We start from the raw sequence: 21,800 nt of genomic DNA, 5'->3' as shown, positions 1-21,800 counted from the left end.
GGCCTGTATTAGACAAGAATGGGAGAGCATTCCTATTTCTAAACTTGAGAAACTGGTCTCCTCGGTCCCCAGACGTCTGTTGAGTGTTGTAAGAAGAAGGGGAGATGTCACACAGTGGTGAAAATGGCCTTGTCCCTACTTTTTTGGGATTTGTTGACACCATGAAATTCTGATTCAACATATTTTTCACTTAAAATGGTACATTTTCTCAGTTTAAACTTTTGTTCCGTGATTTATGTTCTATTCTGAATAAAATATTAGAAGTTGGCACCTCCACATAATTGCATTCAGTTTTTATTCACGATTTGTATAGTGTCCCAACTTTTTTGGAATCCGGTTTGTACTTGTCCATAGAGTTAAATTATGAACTTCTCACTGCCCACAACTGCCATTAGGCAGACACAGAGGAGTTCAATCAATGCTGTGTAAATCTATTTCCACTGAGCTCCCCCTAGTGGTGGATGTAAATAACCAAAATGTGTGACGGTGTGACGGGAAGCCGAGGATTTAGTGCTCATTATCAGAAAACTGTAGCTCCATCCCCTATATAGATATATTATAAAATTAGTCAGAGTTTGACTTACTTAGATTATTTAAAAAGAAACTTCACCACCTGTTACTACTAAAAACAGCTGAAAAACCTGGGTGGAAATCGGATTTTTTTTATTTAAATCAGATTTTTTTTATATAAAATGCTTTTTGAGGAAAATATATTACCATCCTAAGGTTATCCCATCATGAAATAAAGATTAGTTTTTTTAATTATGTAGAATAAGGCTGTACGTGGACTCCCATATTGTTGAATGGATTAGGCAGTGGCTGAGGGACAGACAACAGAGGGTTGTAGTCAATGGAGTATATTCAGACCATGGTCTTGTTACCAGTGGGGTACTTCAGGGATCTGTTCTGGGACCCATGTTGTTTAATATCTTTATCAGCGAAATTGCAGAAGGCCTCGATGGTAAGGTGTGTCTTTTTGCTGATGACACAAAGATATGTAACAGGGTTGATGTTCCTGGAGGGATGCACCCAATGGAAAAGGATTTAGGAAAACTAGAGGAATGGTCAAAAATCTGGCAACTAAAATTTAATGTTGATAAGTGCAAGATAATGCACCTGGGGCGTAAAAACCCAAGAACAGAATATACAATCAGTGATACAGTCCTAACCTCAGTATCTGAGGAAAGGGATTTAGGGGTCATTATTTCAGAAGACTTAAAGGTAGGCAGACAATGTCATAGAGCAGCAGGAAATGCTAGCAGAATGCTTGGGTGTATAGGGAGAGGCATTACCAGTAGAAAGAGGGAGGTGCTCATGCCGCTCTACAGAGCACTAGTGAGACCTCAGTTGGAGTATTGTGCTCAGTACTGGAGACCATATCTCCAGAAGGATATTGATACTTTGGAGAGATTTCAGAGAAGAGCTACTAAACTGGTACATGGATTGCAGGATAAAACTTACCAGGAAAGATTAAAGGACCTTAACATGTATAGCTTGGAAGAAAGACGAGACAGAGGGGATATGATAGAAACTGCTAAATACATAAAGGGAATCAACTCGGTAAAAGAGGAGAGAATATTTAAAAGAAGAAAAACTGCTACAAGAGGACATAGTTTTAAATTAGAGGGGCAAAGGTTTAAAAGTAATATCAGGAAGTATTACTTCACTGAGAGAGTAGTGGATGCAAGGAATAGCCTTCCTGCAGAAGTGGTAGCTGCAAATACAGTGGAGGAGTTTAAGCATGCATGGGATAGGCATAAGGCCATCCTTCATATAAGATAGGGCCAGGGGCTATCCATAGTATTCAGTATAGTGGGCAGACTAGATGGGCCAAATGGTTCTTATCTGCCGACACATTCTATGTTTCTATATGTGTCATTTTTTTGGTAAATAAATTCCATTAATCCATTCACAGTGTCATGCTCTTCCAGAGGTTTTTGTAAGATTATTGGGCAGTTTCTCTGCCTACAAGATATTATGACAGATGCTTGGTTTACTTTTGCAGTTCTCAAAACTGAATTTGACTCAGCAGAGATCACATGCCTCTTCTTCACAGCAAAAATGTTATAACATAAACAGAGTTGAGAAAAAAGACCTTAATCCTAACTTCTACAAACCTATGAATGCAGAATCAACCTAATCAAACTAATATGAAAAGTTGTTATTCTAAAAATCTTCATCTACTTGCATATTATAAGGGCTCTTTCACACTTGCGTTCTTTTCTTCCGGCATAGAGTTCCGTCGTCGGGGCTCTATGCCGGAAGAATCCTGATCAGTTTTATCCTAATGCATTCTGAATGGAGTGAAATCCGTTCAGGATGCATCAGGATGTCTTCAGTTCCGGAACGGAACGTTTTTTGGCCGGAGAAAATACCGCAGCATGCTGCGCTTTTTGCTCCGGCCAGAAATCCTGAAGACTTGCCACAAGGCCGGATCCGGAATTAATGCCCATTGAAAGGAATTGATCCGGATCCGGCCTTAAGCTAAACGTCATTTCGGCGCATTGCCGGATACGACGTTTAGCTTTTTCTGAATGGTTACCATGGCTGCCGGGACGCTAAAGTCCTGGCAGCCATGGTAAAGTGTAGTGGGGAGCGGGGGAGCAGTATACTTGCCGTCCGTGCGGCTCCCGGGGCGCTCCAGAGTGACGTCATTCTGGAGCGCCCCGGGAGCCGCACGGACGGTAAGTATACTGCTCCCCCGCTCCCCACTACTACTATGGCAACCAGGACTTTAATAGCGTCCTGGCTGCCATAGTAACACTGAACGCATTTTGAAGACGGATTCGTCTTCAAATGCTTTCAGTTCACTTGCGTTTTTCCGGATCCGGCGTGTACCTCCAGCAAGTGGAGTACACGCCGGATCCGGACAACGCAAGTGTGAAAGAGCCCTAAGTTATACCAGAAAGAATTAGTCTTTTAGAAAACTATGATTTAAATCAAATCCACCCTGAGAAAAACTATGGGGGGGAGGGTCATTTACTAACCAGAAATATGCCTATATTAGGCTTATTGTTTTCATCATAGACTTCTAGAAATTAAAATTACCACCATGGATATAACCATTTAACCCTTCGTCAACCAAAATAGCAAAAGAGATTAGTTTTAGCTCCAAAACTACTCTAGACCATTAGGACTATTACAGGGAATTGTATACCTACCATAGAGGCAGACCATGAGACTGTTGGGGTCCGGGGGGAAAGGGGGGCCTGAAACTCATTGCTTCGCCTATTCCCGACATAGATTCACTATATTTTCCATCAGGCACTACTAGAGAGAGCTAAGTGCCTGCCTTGAGCTCCCCCTAGTGGCGGCTTCTGGCAGACAGTTTCATAATATACTGTGTCAAGGAAAGGAGAAGATGGATCACTGTATTTATGTGTTTATCCGACATAGGTGGAGGGTGACTTTTGTATTCCAATTTTTTTTTTCAATTAAAAATCTCTGCCACTTAAAGGGAACCTGTCACCAGGATTTTGTGTAAAGAGCTGAGGACATGGGTTGCTAGATGGCCGCTAGCACATCCACAATACCCAGTCCCCATAGCTCTGTGTGCTTTTATTGTGTAAAAAAAACGCTTTGATACATATGCAAATTAACATAAAAGAGTCATATCTTATACACAATAAAAGCACACAGAGCTATGGGGACTGGGTATTGCAGATGTGCTAGCGGACATCTAGCAACCCATGTCCTCAGCTCTATACCCAAAATCCTGGTGACAGGTTCCCTTTAAAGGGGCTGTGTCATCTCAAGCATTGGAAGTATATTGCAATGATTTGCCACCAAGTAGGGGAGTAGCTATAAGACAGGCATCCTCAAACTACGGCCCTCCAGCTGTTGAAAAACTACAACTCCCAGCATGCCTGAACAGCCTACAGGTATCAGCCTACAGCAGGGCATTGTGGGAGTTGTAGTTTTACAACAGCTGGAGGGCCGCAGTTTGAGGATGCCTGCTATAAGGGGTTCAGAGGTAGCAGTTGCTACTGGGCCCAGGAGCCTAAGGGGGCCCAAAGACCCTTGTGCCGCATAAGAAGACACACAAAGCACTGAGGGACAGGGGGGCCCAAGCTGAATCTTGCACCAGGGCCCATGGGCCTTTAGTCACACCCCTGCCACCAAGGTCTCATCGATGCAGTTCCCACCTATCCATACAAGCGCTGCCAATGCTCCATTCACTTCTATGGGGCTTACGGAAATTGCCAAGCCAGCTCTCCGCTATTTTCTGCAATCAAATAGAAAGTAATGGAGGGTGGTCTCGCATGTGCAGTCCGCTCTCCTGCACTTCTTTCTGGAGATAGGTCTGTGCCCCAGAGTTGGGACCTGCACCTATCAGACATTAGTGGCATATCCTAGCTTTAGATGACATAACTCCTTTAGGTGGAAGAAATTTTTAATTGAAAAAAATTGTAATACAAAAAGTCACCAATTGTAGATACATCAGAAATCTGGGGAGTCGCGCTGTTTGTTCCGCATTACCTGGGAGTTTTTACTAGGAAACTGGGTGGGGCAGGGGGGCCCCATAATAAGTCTAGCTATTGGGGCCCTCTAAGATCTGTGTATGCCTCTGTCGTGTGTATATACCAATATGGTATATGGGCACCAATGCAAGGAGATCATTAAAAAATATAATCTAACAAGTTAAGCAAATGAATCAGTGATATAATATAACATGTATGGAACCGATTGAGACCCAATATAAAAGCCCATGTAAGCAACACAATTGAATAAAGTATTTAGTGACACAAGAGCGCTCTAATAGCAATGGTGTAGAACAGCTGTGGATGGATAATATCCGGGAGGTTGAGTGGTAGAAGTGGGTTTTACTGTAATACAATAGCAGCGATTTGTGAAGCATACTATAATAAGCGCTAGCAGAAACCACAGAAAATAGGAAAAAAATAAACCCCAAGGAACATCAGCCTCAGCAGAGCGCAGACATGGCCTGCACCATGACAATGTGGACTGCTAGATAAGCCAGGTCCGGGTCATCTGCTGGTCTCAGTCTTGTGAGATAAACACATCTTGGAAGGTACTGGTTCTGCTTGTAGAGATCTAACTGGGGAAAGTATGCAGATGGAGCTACTCTCTTGATAGTTTGCTGCAATGTATCAGTAAAGTACTGAATATCGACATAGACTGGATATATGTGTAGCAAATCCTTAGCTTTCTGAGCAGGGCTGGGTCTAAAGGGTGTTGTTAACATGTCTCAATCGTCACTTTTTTTTAACCAAAAAACAGAATAAAAACTCCTAGATGTTCTACTTACCTGACAGAAAGCCTAACTTGAGGCTCCTGGGCCCAAATGCAAAATCTATAACCAACCCCCTACCCATCATGAGTCTTTTATAATTACTGAAGGGCCTTCAGATACCTCCTATTCGTCCAGGATCCAGCAGGACAGTCCCGGATTTTGGCGGCAGTCCCGCAGTCCCAGGATAGTTGAGTTATATCCTGAGGATGAAGATACAGTTGTGTACAAAAGTGAAGCAGGAGTGCTCAGCTCTTGCTCCACCATTCCCCGACCGGTACTCTCTCCAGCAGCAGACGCGATGACGTCACCACACCTGCTAGGCAGATTAGGAAAGAGCACAGCCTGGAGATCATCCTCCCGGGTCTGTGCACTCTCCTGCTCAGTTCAGCTATCAATGAATCACACCTGCTGCTGGGGAGAACATTAGGTGCCCATTATCACTGGGAGAATGGGGCTAGGTGAGTATTACTTTTTTATTTTTATTTTATTAACCCTAAGAGAGGAAAATTATTGTAAGTGGGACACTAAGGGAGCAGACCAGGGGTGTAGCTATAGGGGAAGCGGCTGCTTTGGGGCCCGAACTCAGAAGGAGCCCACTCAGGAGGAGGACTAAAAGATGTTATTGTTAGGCCCCCCTCAACAATATTATACAATGACATTACATACAGTGACACTGTAGGAAACGGACCTTGTCTGAGAGAACGATCTTGACTAGCCACAGGAGTGGGGATTGGAGGGGAGTAGGGGGTTGTGAAGAAGTTGCTGAGGTGGGGAGGCCCATTCATCTCTAGTAATGCCACTGGGGCAGACAACTGTGTTGGGGCACTATGGGGGCATTCTAATGTAAAGGGGGCATAATTACTGTGTGGGGGCACTGACAGGGCATAACTGTGGAGGCAATAAAAGGGCATTCTTACAGTTAAAGGGGATACGAAGGGATCATTATACTGTGTGGGGGCAGTAAAGGGGAATAACTACTGTGTGGCGGTACAAAGGGAACTCGGCATGATTGGATGTGTATAGATAGGCACTGGGCAGAGTTAGAGGTATGGCTTGGGGTAAAAAAATAATAATAATTTGCACCGCTAGTGTGGTCCTTTCTCAGCCTTTTGAGAAGTTGGGAGGTATACCTTTGGTCTCCTTTAGGCATTAGGATTTAAGGGGAGGGGTGTTGCTAGGGTCTGAAAAGATCCGGGGCCCAAGCACCAATGAATATGGCTCAATTCTCTAAGTTGAACAACCGCATCCCCCCTCCCCCAGCAAACACTAGCACTGACGACATTTTGCTGTACTTGCTATACAGCAGCACATACCTCTCACATCCTGTGCCTCCGTCTCATCTGATGTAGATCTTCTCTGTCAGCATCTTCTCCATTCGGTCTGGACAACTTCTCTCAGCCGCCTCGTCTCTGCAGAGTGTGACACACAGACATCTAAGCTTCCTTACTTTTCTGTACCCCCAAATACTATCCTGAAGAAAAACTAGTGCCCCCATAGTAACCACCAATAGTAATTCCCTTCTAGAATGCCCTCATTAGTAATACTGCCCCCTACAGTGCCCCCAACCATGATAACGCTCCCCAAGAGTGCCGCCATTAGTAGAAGAGCCCTCCAGTATTAATAATACCCTCATAGAGCCCCCAGTAGAAATAAGGCCCCCTACTGTCCCCCCAGTGGTAATAAAGCTCTCTGCAGACCTTCAGTAGTAATAAAGCCCCCACAGTACTCTTAGTAGAAATAAGGCGGATCTATAAGTCCTTCCTATAGAGCCCCCAGTAGTAATAAGAACACTTATAATGTCCCCTGGATTTAAAATTCCCCCACAGTGCCCCCAGTATTTATATCGCCGCCTACTGGTATAATGCTCGCCCTGAAGTGCCCCAAGTATTTATAATGCCGCCTGCAGTGCCCCCTGTAGTTATATTCCTCCGTTTAGTGTCCTCAGAAATTATAATTCCTCAGCACCTCCACCATACAGTCCCATGTAAATAATACTATTTCTCTCCCTTCGCCATAGAGTCCCATATAAATACCATCACACCTGCCCCTTCCAATATACAGTCCCATGTAAATAACATCACCCCCTCCCCAGCCGCCTTCAACATACAGTCCCATGTAAATAACATTACCCCTTAACATTCAATCCCATGTAAATAATATCACTCCCTCCCATAGCTGCCTTCAACATGCAGTCCAATATAAATATCATTACCCCTCAACATACAGTCCCATGTAAATAATATCACCCTACCCCAGTTACTTCCAAATTTCAGTCCCATGTAATTAACATCACTCCACCTCACTGTCCCATGTAAATAACTTCCCTCCCTTCAGCCCTAACATACCGTCTCAGTTAAATAACTATTCTGCCTCTCCCTTCACTTACCTCTCATGTAGCAGACCTCACCTCAGCCTCTTCCCAGGACTTCTCTTCACTGCTGAGCCATCCTCTCCTGCACTGGTCACATGATGGTGACATCATCGCAGGTCCTTTTCAGCTACTGCATTTAGAACTGATCACATGACCTGTGATGTCACCACAGGTCCTTCAGCTCTTGCAGTGCATTAGATTCAATTGTATTGCTGTTCTGTTATAGCTAACAGGTTAGACATTCGGGGCCTGGGACAAAACATCAGGGGCCCAGCCCCGAATGTTTTGACCTAGCAACCTCCCTGCTTGAGGGCGACTGCTACGTGTCCAAATGCCATAGTTATTCCATGCCTCCCAACCATCCCAGATCCAGCAGGGCAGTCTAGAATTTAGTCGTCTGTCCCGCGGTCCTAGGAGGGCTGCAGCAAGTCTGTTTCACAAGTGTACGTGGTGCGTGCACAAATCACCCTCCTGGCTGATAGTTTGTTACAATGTATCAGTGCAGGTAAAATATCAGTCCATACTGTTGGACAATGCTCGCGAAACAAACTTTCATATAGCTCTCAACATTTGAGTCCCAAATCACGGGACATTTTAAGCCCCACCCCCATTCTACATAGAAATATCCTGCAAAACACACAGCAGTGCCCATTATATGTAAATACATTTATATATTTATTCTTATTTATTGTCCCCCACAAAAAATGGGTCGGCAGGTATGCTCTTAGCTGTGGGAAATGGTCGGTACAGGTTTTCTGTAAATAATGTTTCAATTAACTTACAGCAAGCAGAGATCTTACAAATCAGGAGGAAGTGAAACAAAACAAGTACATTAGCATTGATAATTTTCCAGTACACATTAAAGGGTTTCTTAGGACAGTCCTGTTTTAGGGTGCATTCACACGACCGTATTTTTGGTTCCGCAATTTTGTGGAACGGGTGCAGACCCATTCATTTCAATGGGGCCGCAAAAGATGTGGACAGCACACAATGTGCTGTCCGCATCCGTAGTTCCGTGGCCCTGCAAAAAAGATAGAGCATGTCCTATCCTTGTCCGCAATCGCGGACAAGAATAGGCATTTCTATCATAGGCTACATTCACATAGCCGGTGTCCGTATTTTGCTGATCTACATATTGCGGACCGCAAAACACATACGGTCGTGTGAATGTAGCCTTAATAGAAGGCTAGGCTAGTCACATGGTGTCCTGCTGCTGGGACTCTGCAGTGATCAGCTCTGTGGAGGAACCTGGCAGCAAGGTTTTAATTTCCCTACAGCTCCACCATAGGGCAAATAAAGTATTACACAGTGTCCATTAAAATCAATTAGGCTATATAATGCAAGGACATGGTGGTCCTCCAGAGCGAGAGACTCACTGTAGCCGCCGACCACTCTGGCTAATGATGACATACGCACAGGCAGTTGAGCTATTAGGAAGTAGGGGCCAGAGAAAATCCTTTGATTGCCGCATCTGGTCTGGTGACCGCCTGTCATATAGAATGACATACTAACAAGGAGACGTTTCTTCAATTCCAGGGCCTGTGTCTTTTATCCTTCCTTAGTGCTATTAATCCTTTTTAGGCTACATGCACACAACCGTATGCATTTTGCGGTCCGCAAATTGCGGATCCGCAAAAAAAAAACGGATGCCATCCGTTTATTTTTTTTTTTTTTTTGCTGATCCTTTGTAACAATGCCTAAAACGGACAAGAATAGGACATGTTCTTTTTTTTTTTTTTGCGGGGCTACGGAACGGGCATACTGATGCGGACAGCACATTGAAATGAATGGGTCCGCATCCTATCCGCAGAAAAAACGGAACGGACACGGAAACAAACAACATTCGTGTGCATGTAGACTTAGGCCTCATGAACACGACCGTTGTGTGTTTTGCGGTCCGCAATTTGCAAATTGCACGGACAGCCATGGATATAACTGCCTATTCTTGTCCGCAAAATGCGGACAAGAATAGGACAGGTTATATTGTTTTTGCGAAACACGGAACGGAGTGCTGTCCGCATCTTTTGCGGCCCCTTTGAAGTGAATGGGTCCGCATCCGAGCCGCCAAAACTGCAGCTCGGATGCGGACCAGAACAACGGCCTTGTGCATGAGGCCTTAGGCGCACGGACGTTGCTTTGGTCCGCATCCGAGCCTCAGTTTTTGCTCTGTTGCTCCGTTCCGCGATCCGCAAAAAAAATATAACCCATCCCATTCTCGTTTCGCAGGAAAAGAATAGGCAGTTATATTCATAGCTGTCTGTGCCGTTCCGCAAATTGCGGAACACACACGGACGCCATCCGTGTTTTGCGGATCCACAATTTGCGGACCGCAGAACACACACTGGTCATGTGCATGAGGCCTAAGTCTGATAAACTGCCTATGAAAGCTGTCATAGTGCAGCAAAGAGTTGGTCGCCGTGGTCTTACGATATCCCGCCGTTGCCACTAACCACAACGACTACATCTAAAAATTCGAGAGTAGTACCTCCATCATTTAGAGTGAATCTCATATTCATGTCATTAGACTGTTGGGAGGTATGCATACATAGCCTATATAGACACTACACTTACATATATCCACAATGGAAGTGATCGTCTACCACTGCCGTCAGAGCATCGGACTGGGACTCAGCCGGTAACACGGTTCTCCCATCTGGCTGTAATTTTAACAACCGGATCTGGAGAACTGGAGGGAAGCAGCTGAATCCCATGCCTGGATGGATGGATAGAAGCCAGTATATGAATGTGCTCTTGTTCTGCGGCTCCTCTTTGGAGGATAGGTGTTGGGATGTAGATGGTATCCAGCAGGGAGGGAGCGCACGTCTTTAGCAGCCAGACCTCAGCATTTGCATGTAGCGCATGAAGATCTGCTTTGCTGCTTTGGGAGGAAGGGGGCACTGGGGACCTCGTTTTTTTTAGCACAGACGCGGTGTACAAAACGGCGTAAAATTAACTCCAGGTAACATGGGACAATTAGGACAGAATAAATGAAGAATTAACATGAAATCTTACAAAGGCAGTTGCAAAAGAAGCACCGGGAGGCTTCTTTTGGCGCTTGCATACATAATGAGGCACTCTCAGAGCGTTCCTCAGGAGACCCGCCGGACGGCATTACATCATCACTATGGAGAGTAGTACTGATAATATTCAATAACCCCAGCAGGATTACTCTTGTACTTGGTGATCTCTGGGTTCAGATACAGCAGAGCTGAACTTGTTAAAGTGAAGCTCCAAACAAATGACAACGTTAGCTCTGCTACATCTGCCGACTATAAGATATTTTTAGTCTGTGCTTAAATTTGTCACTGAGGGCGATGGATGTCTGACCGCAATGGCTCCAGTGAAAAAGAAAATGTTCTTCCTAGCATTACCTGTACTCAGTGGTCAGCACTGGTGCCCTGCAGCGCTGCGGTCCTAGGTTTGAATCTGACCAAGGACAATATCTGCATGGGGTTTGTATGTTCTCCCAGTGTTTGGGTGGGTTTCCTCCGGGTTCTCCGGTTTCCTCCCACACTCCAAAGACAGACTGATAGGGGACTTAGGGTCCATTCACATGTCCGTATGTGTTTTGCGGATCTGCAAAACACGGACACCGGCAATGTGCGTTCCGCATTTTGTGGACCGCACATCGCCGGCACTCTTATAGAAAATACCTTTTCTTGTCTGCAATTGCGGACAAGAATACGACATGTTCTATTTTTTTGTGGATGCGGACAGCACATTTCAGCCCCATTGAAAATAAATAGGTCCGCAACTGTTTCGCAAAATTGCGGAACGGATGCGGACCCATTTTGCGGACCCGTAAAAGGACCCTTAGACAGTTCTATGTTCTATTTTTTGTGGTGCGGAGGCGAGGACAGAAACACCATGGAAGCTCCGCATCCGTGATTGTGTTTGCGGGCCGCAGTAAGGCCACGGCCGGGCAACAGCCGTGTGCATGAGGCCTTACTGCAAGCTTCTCCAGAAGTCTAGAGCTCATTGCTGGGGGTCTGAGCAGCGGAACGCTCTGTGTCTTTTCATCAAAGGAATTTGCTAATTCAATATCTCTGCTCAATCTGAAATTCCACATGATATCAGACGCCGGATTAAATGTATTGACATCATATATACCGTCATGTGACACTCTAGAATGCAGCTGTGTTAATGTAAGTGAGCTCGGCCAGGGGATGCCATGCAGTTTCTCGGAGGCGCTTTATAGGCCTGGAGTAGTCGTAGAGTCAGCAGATGCATAGCTTCAGTGTGGGGCTTTTTATGGCAGGTACTGTATGACTATCCTTCTTCCATTAGCGGAGGAAATGATGCAGGCACTTTCCTTACTCCAAAAACTACCGCTACACAGATGTCAATGCATCGGGAGAGTCCTTTCCAGGATAGATAGATAATTGATAGATAGATAGATAGATATGAGATAGATAGATAGATAGATAGATAGATAGATAGATAGATACCTGTAGATTTATTAGATAGATAGATAGATAGATAATTGATAGATAGATAGATATGAGATAGATAGATAGATAGATAATTGATAGATAGATAGATATGAGATAGATAGATAGATAGATAGATACCTGTAGATAGAAGATAGATAGATAGATAGATACCTGTAGATAGAAGATAGATAGATAGATAGATAGATAGATAGATAGATAGATAATTGATAGATAGATAGATATGAGATAGATAGATAGATAGATAGATAGATAGATACCTGTAGATAGAAGATAGATAGATAGATAGATAGATAGATAGATACCTGTAGATAGAAGATAGATAGATAGATAGATAGATAGATAGATAGATAGATAGATACCTGTAGATTTATTAGATAGATAGATAGATAGATAGATAGATAGATAGATAGATACCTGTAGATTTATTAGATAGATAGATAGATAGATACCTGTAGATTTATTAGATAGATAGATAGATAGATAGATAGATAGATAAATAAGAGAGATAATAGATAGATAGATAAATATGACAGATAATAGATAGATAGATACCTGTAGATAGATAGATACATACCTGTAGATAGATGATAGATGATAGATAGATAGATAGATAGATAGATAGATAGATAGATAGATAGATACCTGTCGATAGATGGATAGATAGATACCTGTAGATAGATAGATACCTGTAGATAGATAGATAGATAGATAGATACCTGTAGATAGATAGATACCTGTAGATAGATAGATACCTGTAGATAGATAGATAGATAGATAGATACCTGTAGATAGATAGATACCTGTAGATAGATAGATACCTGTAGATAGATAGATACCTGTAGATAGATAGATAGATAGATACCTGTAGATAGATAGATACCTGTAGATAGATAGATGGTGTATATGGATATACAATGTGCAAATAACAAAGTGCCTAATTGTAAGTTCCAAAACGTATGGTGCCAAATAACAATGCCATACCCCAGCCAAAAACAGTATACAGTTTAACCACCACTACACACTGCAAAAGTAATATATTACAGTGCAGTGCCACATAATACATAAGTAAATGCTACCATATAGTGCTCAAATACCAACCTACAGCGACTAATCAACGCTGCATAAAGTAGTTCAATTGGTCTTTATTAGAAAATATTGAGTTGTTCTGTTACAAAGGGTTAACTGTTTGTCTAGCTGTGGGAATCTACTTTTTACTTTCACTTTATAACCTTATCTCTAAATTACTAAGAGGTCATAAACGCTTATTTAAAGGGGTTATCCGAGACTATAAAATGCCCCCCACCCCATATCCTGGGCCCCTCACAATGAATATAGTTACCCCGCTCCCTGCACCGCTCCAGGTAACCACGCCGCCGCAGCAGCTTCTCCACGTGCACAGATGAAAACATCCGCTGTCGGGGGGGGGGGGGGGGAGCCTCCCTAGCATCGCGGGCCCTTCTGCCATTGGCTGCTCCCCCCGACCCAGGATGTTTTCATCCGTGCACAGGGAGAAGCAGCTGCGGCGGCGCGGGGACCAGGAGCGGTGCATGGAGTGGGGTAAGTATATTCAATGTGAGGGGCCCGGCACATGGGGCGGGTTTTTGTAGTCTCAGATAAGCCCTTTAAGCCACATTCCTATTAGCAACATAAGAACTGAGCTATAATAAGTGTTTATAAGATCAGAGAGCAGAGATGAGCTGCCTGACTGAACAGAGAGTAAATTCAGATCCTGCTACTAGATAAACTCAAGGCTGTACAAAGACAGGGGTTCAACATTTTTAATAAAAATTATATATTTTTTTTAAGCTCAAAATGAATACAATGCAAAATTGCCTCCAAAGGTGTACATAACCTTTAAATGAATGCGTGACTAGTTTTACTGAATCCTATCCCACAACGTGTATATCAATCTGCTCAGCACCCCCTGCTCTACAACCTGCAGATAGGACTGCATTTTCAAGGTGACAGGTTCCCTTTAACTCACAAAAGGTTTTGAGCAGAGATAAGCTTTACCAAAACTCCATTATTCACGGCATACTATTTCCCAGAATTCCCTCCTGACTCCCTGCACTTTCTGTCTTGTACTTCACTTTTTACTTTGTAGTTTTAATGTGCTTGAAGAAAAGATTTTGTCTGACTGGTCCTTTATAAAGCCGGGGGGATCCTTTGATCTGTTACTTAAGAGAGATACCGAGCAGGGAACTGCTGAAAACTACTACATACATATTTAAGTAATTACAGAGAGAAGATCTCCTACCCCATATATAAATTATACAGCAGCCGCCATGCATGCCCTTCTCCTGGTAATGACAGCCGGGCCCGTGGGAGGGAGGGATCCGCTTCTAGGCATTATAAAGAAGGGGCTATGGTCTCCCAGGATGGATGGTTCTTGTTAACTACAATGCAGCAGATTGTATGTTGAGCCAGATTCACACTTAAAGTGAGAGTCCACCTTTTGCCATCGTGATGTTTTTAGGTTCAATATTCTGCACTGATTAATTTCTCAACATATTTTTACAGGGGTCAGAGCTCCATTTTTTTTACCCAGAGCTCAAAATCCCCTATACTGACTTAAAATAGGGAAAATATAAAATTCTGGGTTCCAGCAGCCACCACCAGGGGGAGCTTTGGAGCGACCCGCATACTATTTTATTATACAGTTCTATGTATAGACAGTATGCAGTGAGCTCCCTCTAGTGGTGGCTGCAGGAAGCCATAACTTTAACTGTATATCTACATTATAGATCCTCCCCCCATAACGATAGATTGTGAAATTAATCAGCAAAATGTATTTATTATGTATTTAGATTTTTTTTTTAAATGGTTGTCACAGGTGGATATTGAATGGAGAACAAGTCGCGCATGCACAACCACACCGAATGGAGAACAAGCCGTGCATGCGCAACTACCCTGAATGGAGAACAAGCCGTGCATGCGCAACCACCGCGAATGGAGAACAAGCCGCGCATGCGCAACTACCCCGAATAGGGAACAAGCCGTGCATGCGCAACAACCCCGAATGAAGAACAAGCCGCGCATGCTCAACCACCTCGAATGGAGAACAAGCCGCGCATGCTTAACCACCCCGAATGGAGAACAAGCCGCGCATGCTTAACCACCCCGAATGGAGAACAAGCCGCGTATGCGCAACCACCCCTCCATTCCTTGCTACAGGACTTCTAAAAAATAGCCAGTGTGCTAGCTCAGCTATTTTCTGAAATGGAGGGGTGGTCACGCATGCGCTGCTTGCTCCCACCCATTTTCAGAAGTCCCATTGCAGCGAATGAGATGGTGAGACACATGCTTTTCTCACTTCACAATTGAAGTGAATGGGTCCGCATCCGAGGCGCAAAAACTGCTGCTCGGATGCGGACCAAAACAACGTTCGTGTGCATGAGGCCAGACACTGAAAAAATCCACATGGAAATTGATCTGCAACGCGGCTTTTAAATCCACAAAATGTCAATTTATTTTGCAGATTTTTATAGAGAATTTTATCTTTTGAATTGCAATGTAAATCTGCGACAAAATCCGTGTGGAAAACACACATATTTTGTCAAAAAATTTGCAACAGATATTTTTATTTTGAATACTTTTTGTGACCATTTATTAATTTCTTTTTGCCAAAAACATTGTGACAGATGTTATATTAAAACCTATAGTGGAATATAAAATGCATTGCATACAAGGGGTGTTTTTCTTAATGCTGCGTGCTCTGAGTATGACATTTTTTCGGATGTTTTTCTCATTGGCTTTGCTTAAAATAAACGTCAGGAAAAGAACATGTTCAACATGTGACAAAATAAGAAATGCCACTAAAAGAGCTACCTGTAGTAAAAAAAGTTTCGAAAAACACTTTTTTGGGGCTTTTTTTGCATGGAAATATAGAATGGCGGCAAAACAGTCATTCAGTAGTAAAATAATATTTTCTGACATTGGTTAAATTCCCCCCCTCCCAATCTAATTTTAAATACGCTGAAAAAAAATCGCATGTGTGAAGAAGACTTAAGGCAGGTGCCATCTTTAGGCATTTTTCGGGGACATTTATAAAACTAGATACATCTGGTTTTTGGTGTAAAAATGTCATACGACGTGACAATTGCAGCGCTTTCTGCGACATTTCTGTGTTTTATGGCACATTTAGTACCTGCAACCCTTGGAAATGTCTCAGAAAGTTGCACCCGGTGTATTCTTTAAGACTTGTCATACAACACAATGCCGTTGCACCTAATGTATGAAAACTGTGCACCATTTCATAAATTTGGTGCAACCACCCAAAGAAAAACTTGTTTTTAAGCCTCGTTCACACATCAGTGTTCCACGGACGTGTGCTGTACGTGTTCTCCACGGACAGCACATGTCCTTATTCATTTTAATGTGTGTATTCACACATCAGCATTTTAGCACGGTCCATTGGTCCGTTTTTTTAGCAATGATGCTTGCTCTATTTTGTCCGTGTTCACAGTTCCTTTAGGACTATTATAGTCTATGGGTCCATGAAAACGGATGCAACACAGATGCCATCCGTGTTGCATGCGTGTTTCACGGATCATTAGGAAGAGATGCTTTGAAACATGGATGTCAGTGAAACACGGATGGCACGCGGGCAGCAAAAAACGGACACACTGACCCAACACGGATCCTTCATGGACAGCTTCACGGATGCATCACTGACCACCTTCTCATGGATTCGGACACGGACGTGTGAATGAGGCTTTACTGTTGTTTTTAGCTGAAAAATGCCACCTCCAAATGTTTCATTGAAGTCTATGAGAAATGCAGGTATTTTTAGTGGCTTTTTGTCACTTGAGGTGTGTTTTTTGGGTCGATGCCATTTTTTCTTTTAATTCGTAGAATGCTCTGGATGTGGCGTTGTTTCCCTCGATTTTCTATCATTTTTTGTCCCATAGTCCTCCAATGTTTTTTTTTTTTTTCAGTTGTCTCTTTTTTTAAATTTTAAATCTATTGTTGATCTATAGAGGAAGTGACTTTAGTGCAGTGGGGGGGGGGGGTTCCTTACTTTTTTATAAAAAAATAATACATGGCTTGCAAAAAAATCATAAAAAATGTACTATTATTTGGTCAAAAGCACAACAAATAGCTAAAAAAAAATGCATACAAATTAAAACCATTAAAAAATGTAGCTGAAATCAGATGTTTATGGATGCCTTTGTGTTACCAAAAATAAAAAAAATATACATAAAAAAACGTAGGGCGTCATCGCCCCATGCCCTCACACTGTTGTGACTGTCTGTGACCACTGTAGGCACCGGTGATATTTTTCTCCCGGATCGGTATAACAGCAGGGTCATCATACTAACTGCCGAAAATCATCTAGAAAAAAACATCTTCCCATGCGTCATAGTACAGTGTCACTGACTACGACCACACCCGTGTCCTGCTTACATGTGATAAGAGGACGACTGGGGTGATACGAGTGGGGGGAGGGGAAGACCATGATGCTTTGCAATTATTTAATGTTGAAAATAAACAGCCGACAACAGCTGTCCTGCGGTACACGTAGCCCAGGCGGTGCGGTCACCGAGTAACCTCTGCTTCATGGCCAGTGCTTACCTGGTAGTTGCCAAACTCAATGGAGCAGCCAGCAATTCATCACGTGCCGGTAATCTGCTGGTTTTATAGGATTGTGACACACAACCTGAGCCTGTATGTATTTTGCGGTCCGCAAAAACACGGATCTGCAAAAAATACGAATGACGTCCGTGTACATTCCGTATTTTGCAGAACGGAACAACTGGCCCCTAATAGAACAGTCCTATCCTTGTGCGTAATGCAGACAATCATACGACATGTTCTATTTGCTTGTGGAACGGACATACGGAAATGGAATGCCCACGGAAAGAAAATACGTTCGTGTGCACGAGCCCTTAAGGCCAGGGCTACAATGGGACATGTGCTGGGCGACAGCAAGTCCCAGAAAAATCACACAACCAAAAACCTGCGCAACTTGCTGCTGAGTATATTCTGGAGCGGTGATTTGGCTGTCACCAGCCAAGTTGCAGTCGCAGGCTACTTGCGTTGCGGTCCACGATGGTGTGCAACTTGCGATTGGATTTCCCTGTGACATGCATGTCTGAGCACACACGGCTGGTATCAGTGTTTTGCTGAATGAGCCCTAATCGACAGAAAAATCTGTGTGTGTTAGGCCTCATGCACACGACTGTTCAGTTTTTTGCCGTCCGCAAATTGCGGATCCGCAAAAATCAGAAGCCGCCCATGTGCAAAATGGACAAGAATAGGACAGGTTATATTTTTTGGGCGGACCACGGAACGGAGCAACAGATGCGGACAGCACACAGAGTGCTGTCCGCATCTTTTGCGGCCCCATTGAAGTGAATGGGTCCACACCAGAGACGCAAAAACTGCGGCTCGGATGCAGACCAGAACAACGGTCGTGTGCATGAGGCCCTACATGTGGATTCGTTGCAGATTTCACCCTACGCATTGCAACAGCACAGCTCAATATGCTGCGGATTTAAAATTTTCCATTTCTTGGCGAAAACGCCACACGGCATATGCCACGAATGACTGTATCCTAAATGTGGCAAATGTATTCACTAGTGGGGGTTGGTCCATCAGTACACCCCTTTATTAGCCAGGGGGAGAGCTGCGGTGAACACTGGTCTGGAGCCAAAGTCGCGCATTGAAGTCATGCAGATGGTCATCTCCCCACAGATAGCAACAGATCTCTGAGGAAGGGGGGGGGGGGGGTGATTCAAGCAGCCGAAACCCCTGCAACCAGCTCGTTATCCGCTGAGCCCCTTTAAGGCCTTACAAATGAGATAAGGTTGAGTAGCGAGACTATTTCCCCTCCCGGACATTGTGTAAAATAAAACATAATAGGGGAGATTTATCAAAACTGCTGTAAAGGAGAACTGGCTTAGTTGCCCATAGCAACCAATCAGATTCCACCTTTCATTTTTCAGAGCTCCTTTGGAAAATGAAAGGTGGAATCTGATTGGTCGCCTGTGTGTTCCAATTCCTCGCCCATTTCAAGATCCCCACTTTCTGTCAGTGAATTGAAACATTCTTATCCAGAGGCTGACCTATTCTGTTCAGGTCTGACATGAGTCGTTACCAGATAGAGGACAAATACTCTGTAAGGGCCAGTTCATAGGGCGGTTTATGCTGTAGGAACTCTGCGCTGCGTGTTGTCCGGCTTCCATTGTTTTCAATGGGAGGCAGCGCTACAGTTCACGCGGACGGCAGTTTTTAAAGCCGCGACCCCACAGAGAGAACACTTGTTCATTCTTAACGCGGTGTCCGGACCCGTGCCGCTGCGGGTATCCTCTCACAGTTTAGCATTTAATGAAGTTAAGTTGGGTCAGCGGCATTCTGCGTTTTTCCCTGTATTTTCGTGTCAAATCTGCATCTAAATCCCAGATTGTGTCGGATTGTGACCCTGATTTGCTCAAGGGTGAAATCTATGTGGAAAATCCGCACAAACAGAGGACATGCCGCAGATTTCAAAATCCGCACCAGAGGTCAGTTTTCATACGGTGAACATGAGCTTTTTCAGATATCACCTACTTCGCTGGCACCGTATTACCCTGAAGATTTTCTGCAAGAATATCTGCACAGAAAACTCGAGCACAGTACGCATCGCATATGCACGAACAAACGCTGCGCCTATGTCAGATGGACAGGATCGGGATGAGTGTTTCAATTCACTGACAGTAAATGGAGATCTTGAAGATGGTGAGGGATTGAAACACAAACAATATTAGAAAGTTGTAGAATCTATTTTAAATAAAACTGGAAAATCCCTCTAAGGGGTGAAGTGTCATGATAAGGTTACCCTCTCTCTCCACGTAGGGGAAGGGATCAGTGAGAGGCCTCAGGCACACGAATGTATATTCTTTCCGTGTCGGTTCCTTTTTTTTGTGGGCCGTATACGGAACCATTCATTTCTATGGGTCCGCAAAAAAAACTAAAGTTACTCCCTGTGTCCGTATTTCAGTTCCACAAAAAAATAAAACATGTCCTATTATTGTCCGCATTACGGAGAAGGATAGCACTGTTCTATTAGCGGCCAGCTGTTCCGTTCCACAAAATACGGAATGCACACGGATGTCATCCATATTTTTTGCGGACCACAAAATACATACGGTCGTGTGCATGAGGCCAGAGGAGGATTTTTACGCCATCGTAGCAGTACTTTATAACAAGAGGATGGCTTACTCATTCCTTATGGTCGGGGTATTTGTCCCTGGATACAGTATATTCACGTCTACATTACACCCCCATCTACCCCATCACTGCTTCCACTCACCTTAATGATCATAGTGCCCTGGTAGAAGGGGTCCTCCTCCTCGGAAAGTGCCTCTGCCCTCCACCTGCCGTACCGAGCGGACCTTGTGATTCCCAAGCAAGAGGTCCTCTGCTATCTCTGGCTTCAGCCTCACTATCTACGAGTCCAGGCGCTGTCGGCTCCCTACCCTCCTCCCTAAGTTTTCCTCGAAATCCGCCAATCAGCAAGTATGATGAGAAATGACTTACAGTATACCAGGGGGGTCAAACTCAGTTTCACCGAGCACCACATCAACATTATGGTTGCAGTGCAGTCCTATGTAACACCACATATAACATACTAATAACTCTCTGAGTACAGATAATGTAGTAGATGTTTCCTGCAGTCCTATGTAACACCACAGATAACACAGTGATAACTCCCCGAGAACAGATAATGTAGTAGATGTTACCTGCAGTCCTATGTAACACCACATATAACATACTAATAACTCTCTAAGTACAGATACTGTAGTAGATGTTTTCTGCAGTCCTATGTAACACCACAGATAACAAGGTGATAACTCCCCGAGAACAGATAATGTAGAAGATGTTACCTGCAGTCCTATGTAACGCCACAGATAACACAATGATAACTCTCTGAGTACAGATAATGTAGTAGATGTCATGTGCAGTCCTATGTAACACCACAGATAACACAGTGATAACTGAGTACAGATAATGTAGTAGATGTCAGCTGCAGTCCTATGTAACACCACAGATAACACAGTGATAACTCTCTGAGTACACATAATGTAGTAGATGTAAGCTGCAGTCCTATGTAACGCCACAGATAACACAATGATAACTCTCTGCGTACAGATAATGTGGTAGATGTCAGCTGCAGTCCTATGTAACACCACAAATAACACAGTGATAACTCTCTGAGTACAGGTAATGTAGTAGATATCACTTGCAGTCCTATGTAACACCACAGATAACACAGTGATAACTCTCTGAGTACAGATAATGTAGTAGATGTCAGCTGCAGTCCTATGTAACACCACAGATAACACAGTGATAACTCTCTGAGTACAGATAATGTAGTAGATGTAAGCTGCAGTCCTTTGTAACACCACAGATAACACAGTGATAACTCTCTGAGTACAGATAATGTAGGAGATGTCACCTGCAGTCCTATGTAACACCACAGATAACACAGTGATAACTCTCTGAGTACAGATAATGTAGTAGCTGCCTCCTGCAGTCCTATGTAACACCACAGATAACACAGTGATAACTGAGTACAGATAATGTAGTAGATGTCACCTGCAGTCCTATGTAACACCACAGATTCCACAGTGATAACTCTCTGAGTACAGATAATGTAGGAGATGTCACCTGCAGTCCTATGTAACACCACAGATAACACAGTGATAACTCTCTGAGTACAGATAATGTAGTAGCTGCC

At 43.7% G+C, this 21,800-nt stretch overlaps 1 protein-coding gene across 1 annotated transcript in view; it reads right to left on the bottom strand.

Moving 5' to 3' along the window:
- The window catches only part of ANK1 (ankyrin 1), a 183,501-nt gene extending 162,982 nt beyond the window's left edge, over window positions 1-20,519 (bottom strand). The window contains exon 1 of the mRNA XM_044278999.1: window positions 20,373-20,519. Coding sequence (XP_044134934.1) covers window positions 20,373-20,384 — 12 coding nt within the window. The 5' untranslated portion in view covers window positions 20,385-20,519. The remainder of the gene's footprint in view (window positions 1-20,372) is intronic.
- Between the last annotated feature and the right edge of the window lie 1,281 nt (window positions 20,520-21,800).

The sequence above is a fragment of the Bufo gargarizans genome, chromosome 2 (genome assembly GCF_014858855.1).
Source record: "Bufo gargarizans isolate SCDJY-AF-19 chromosome 2, ASM1485885v1, whole genome shotgun sequence".
Taxonomy (NCBI): domain Eukaryota; kingdom Metazoa; phylum Chordata; class Amphibia; order Anura; family Bufonidae; genus Bufo; species Bufo gargarizans.
The sequence above is the reverse complement of the archived record's forward strand: the minus strand, read 5'-3'. Positions and strand labels throughout refer to the sequence as shown.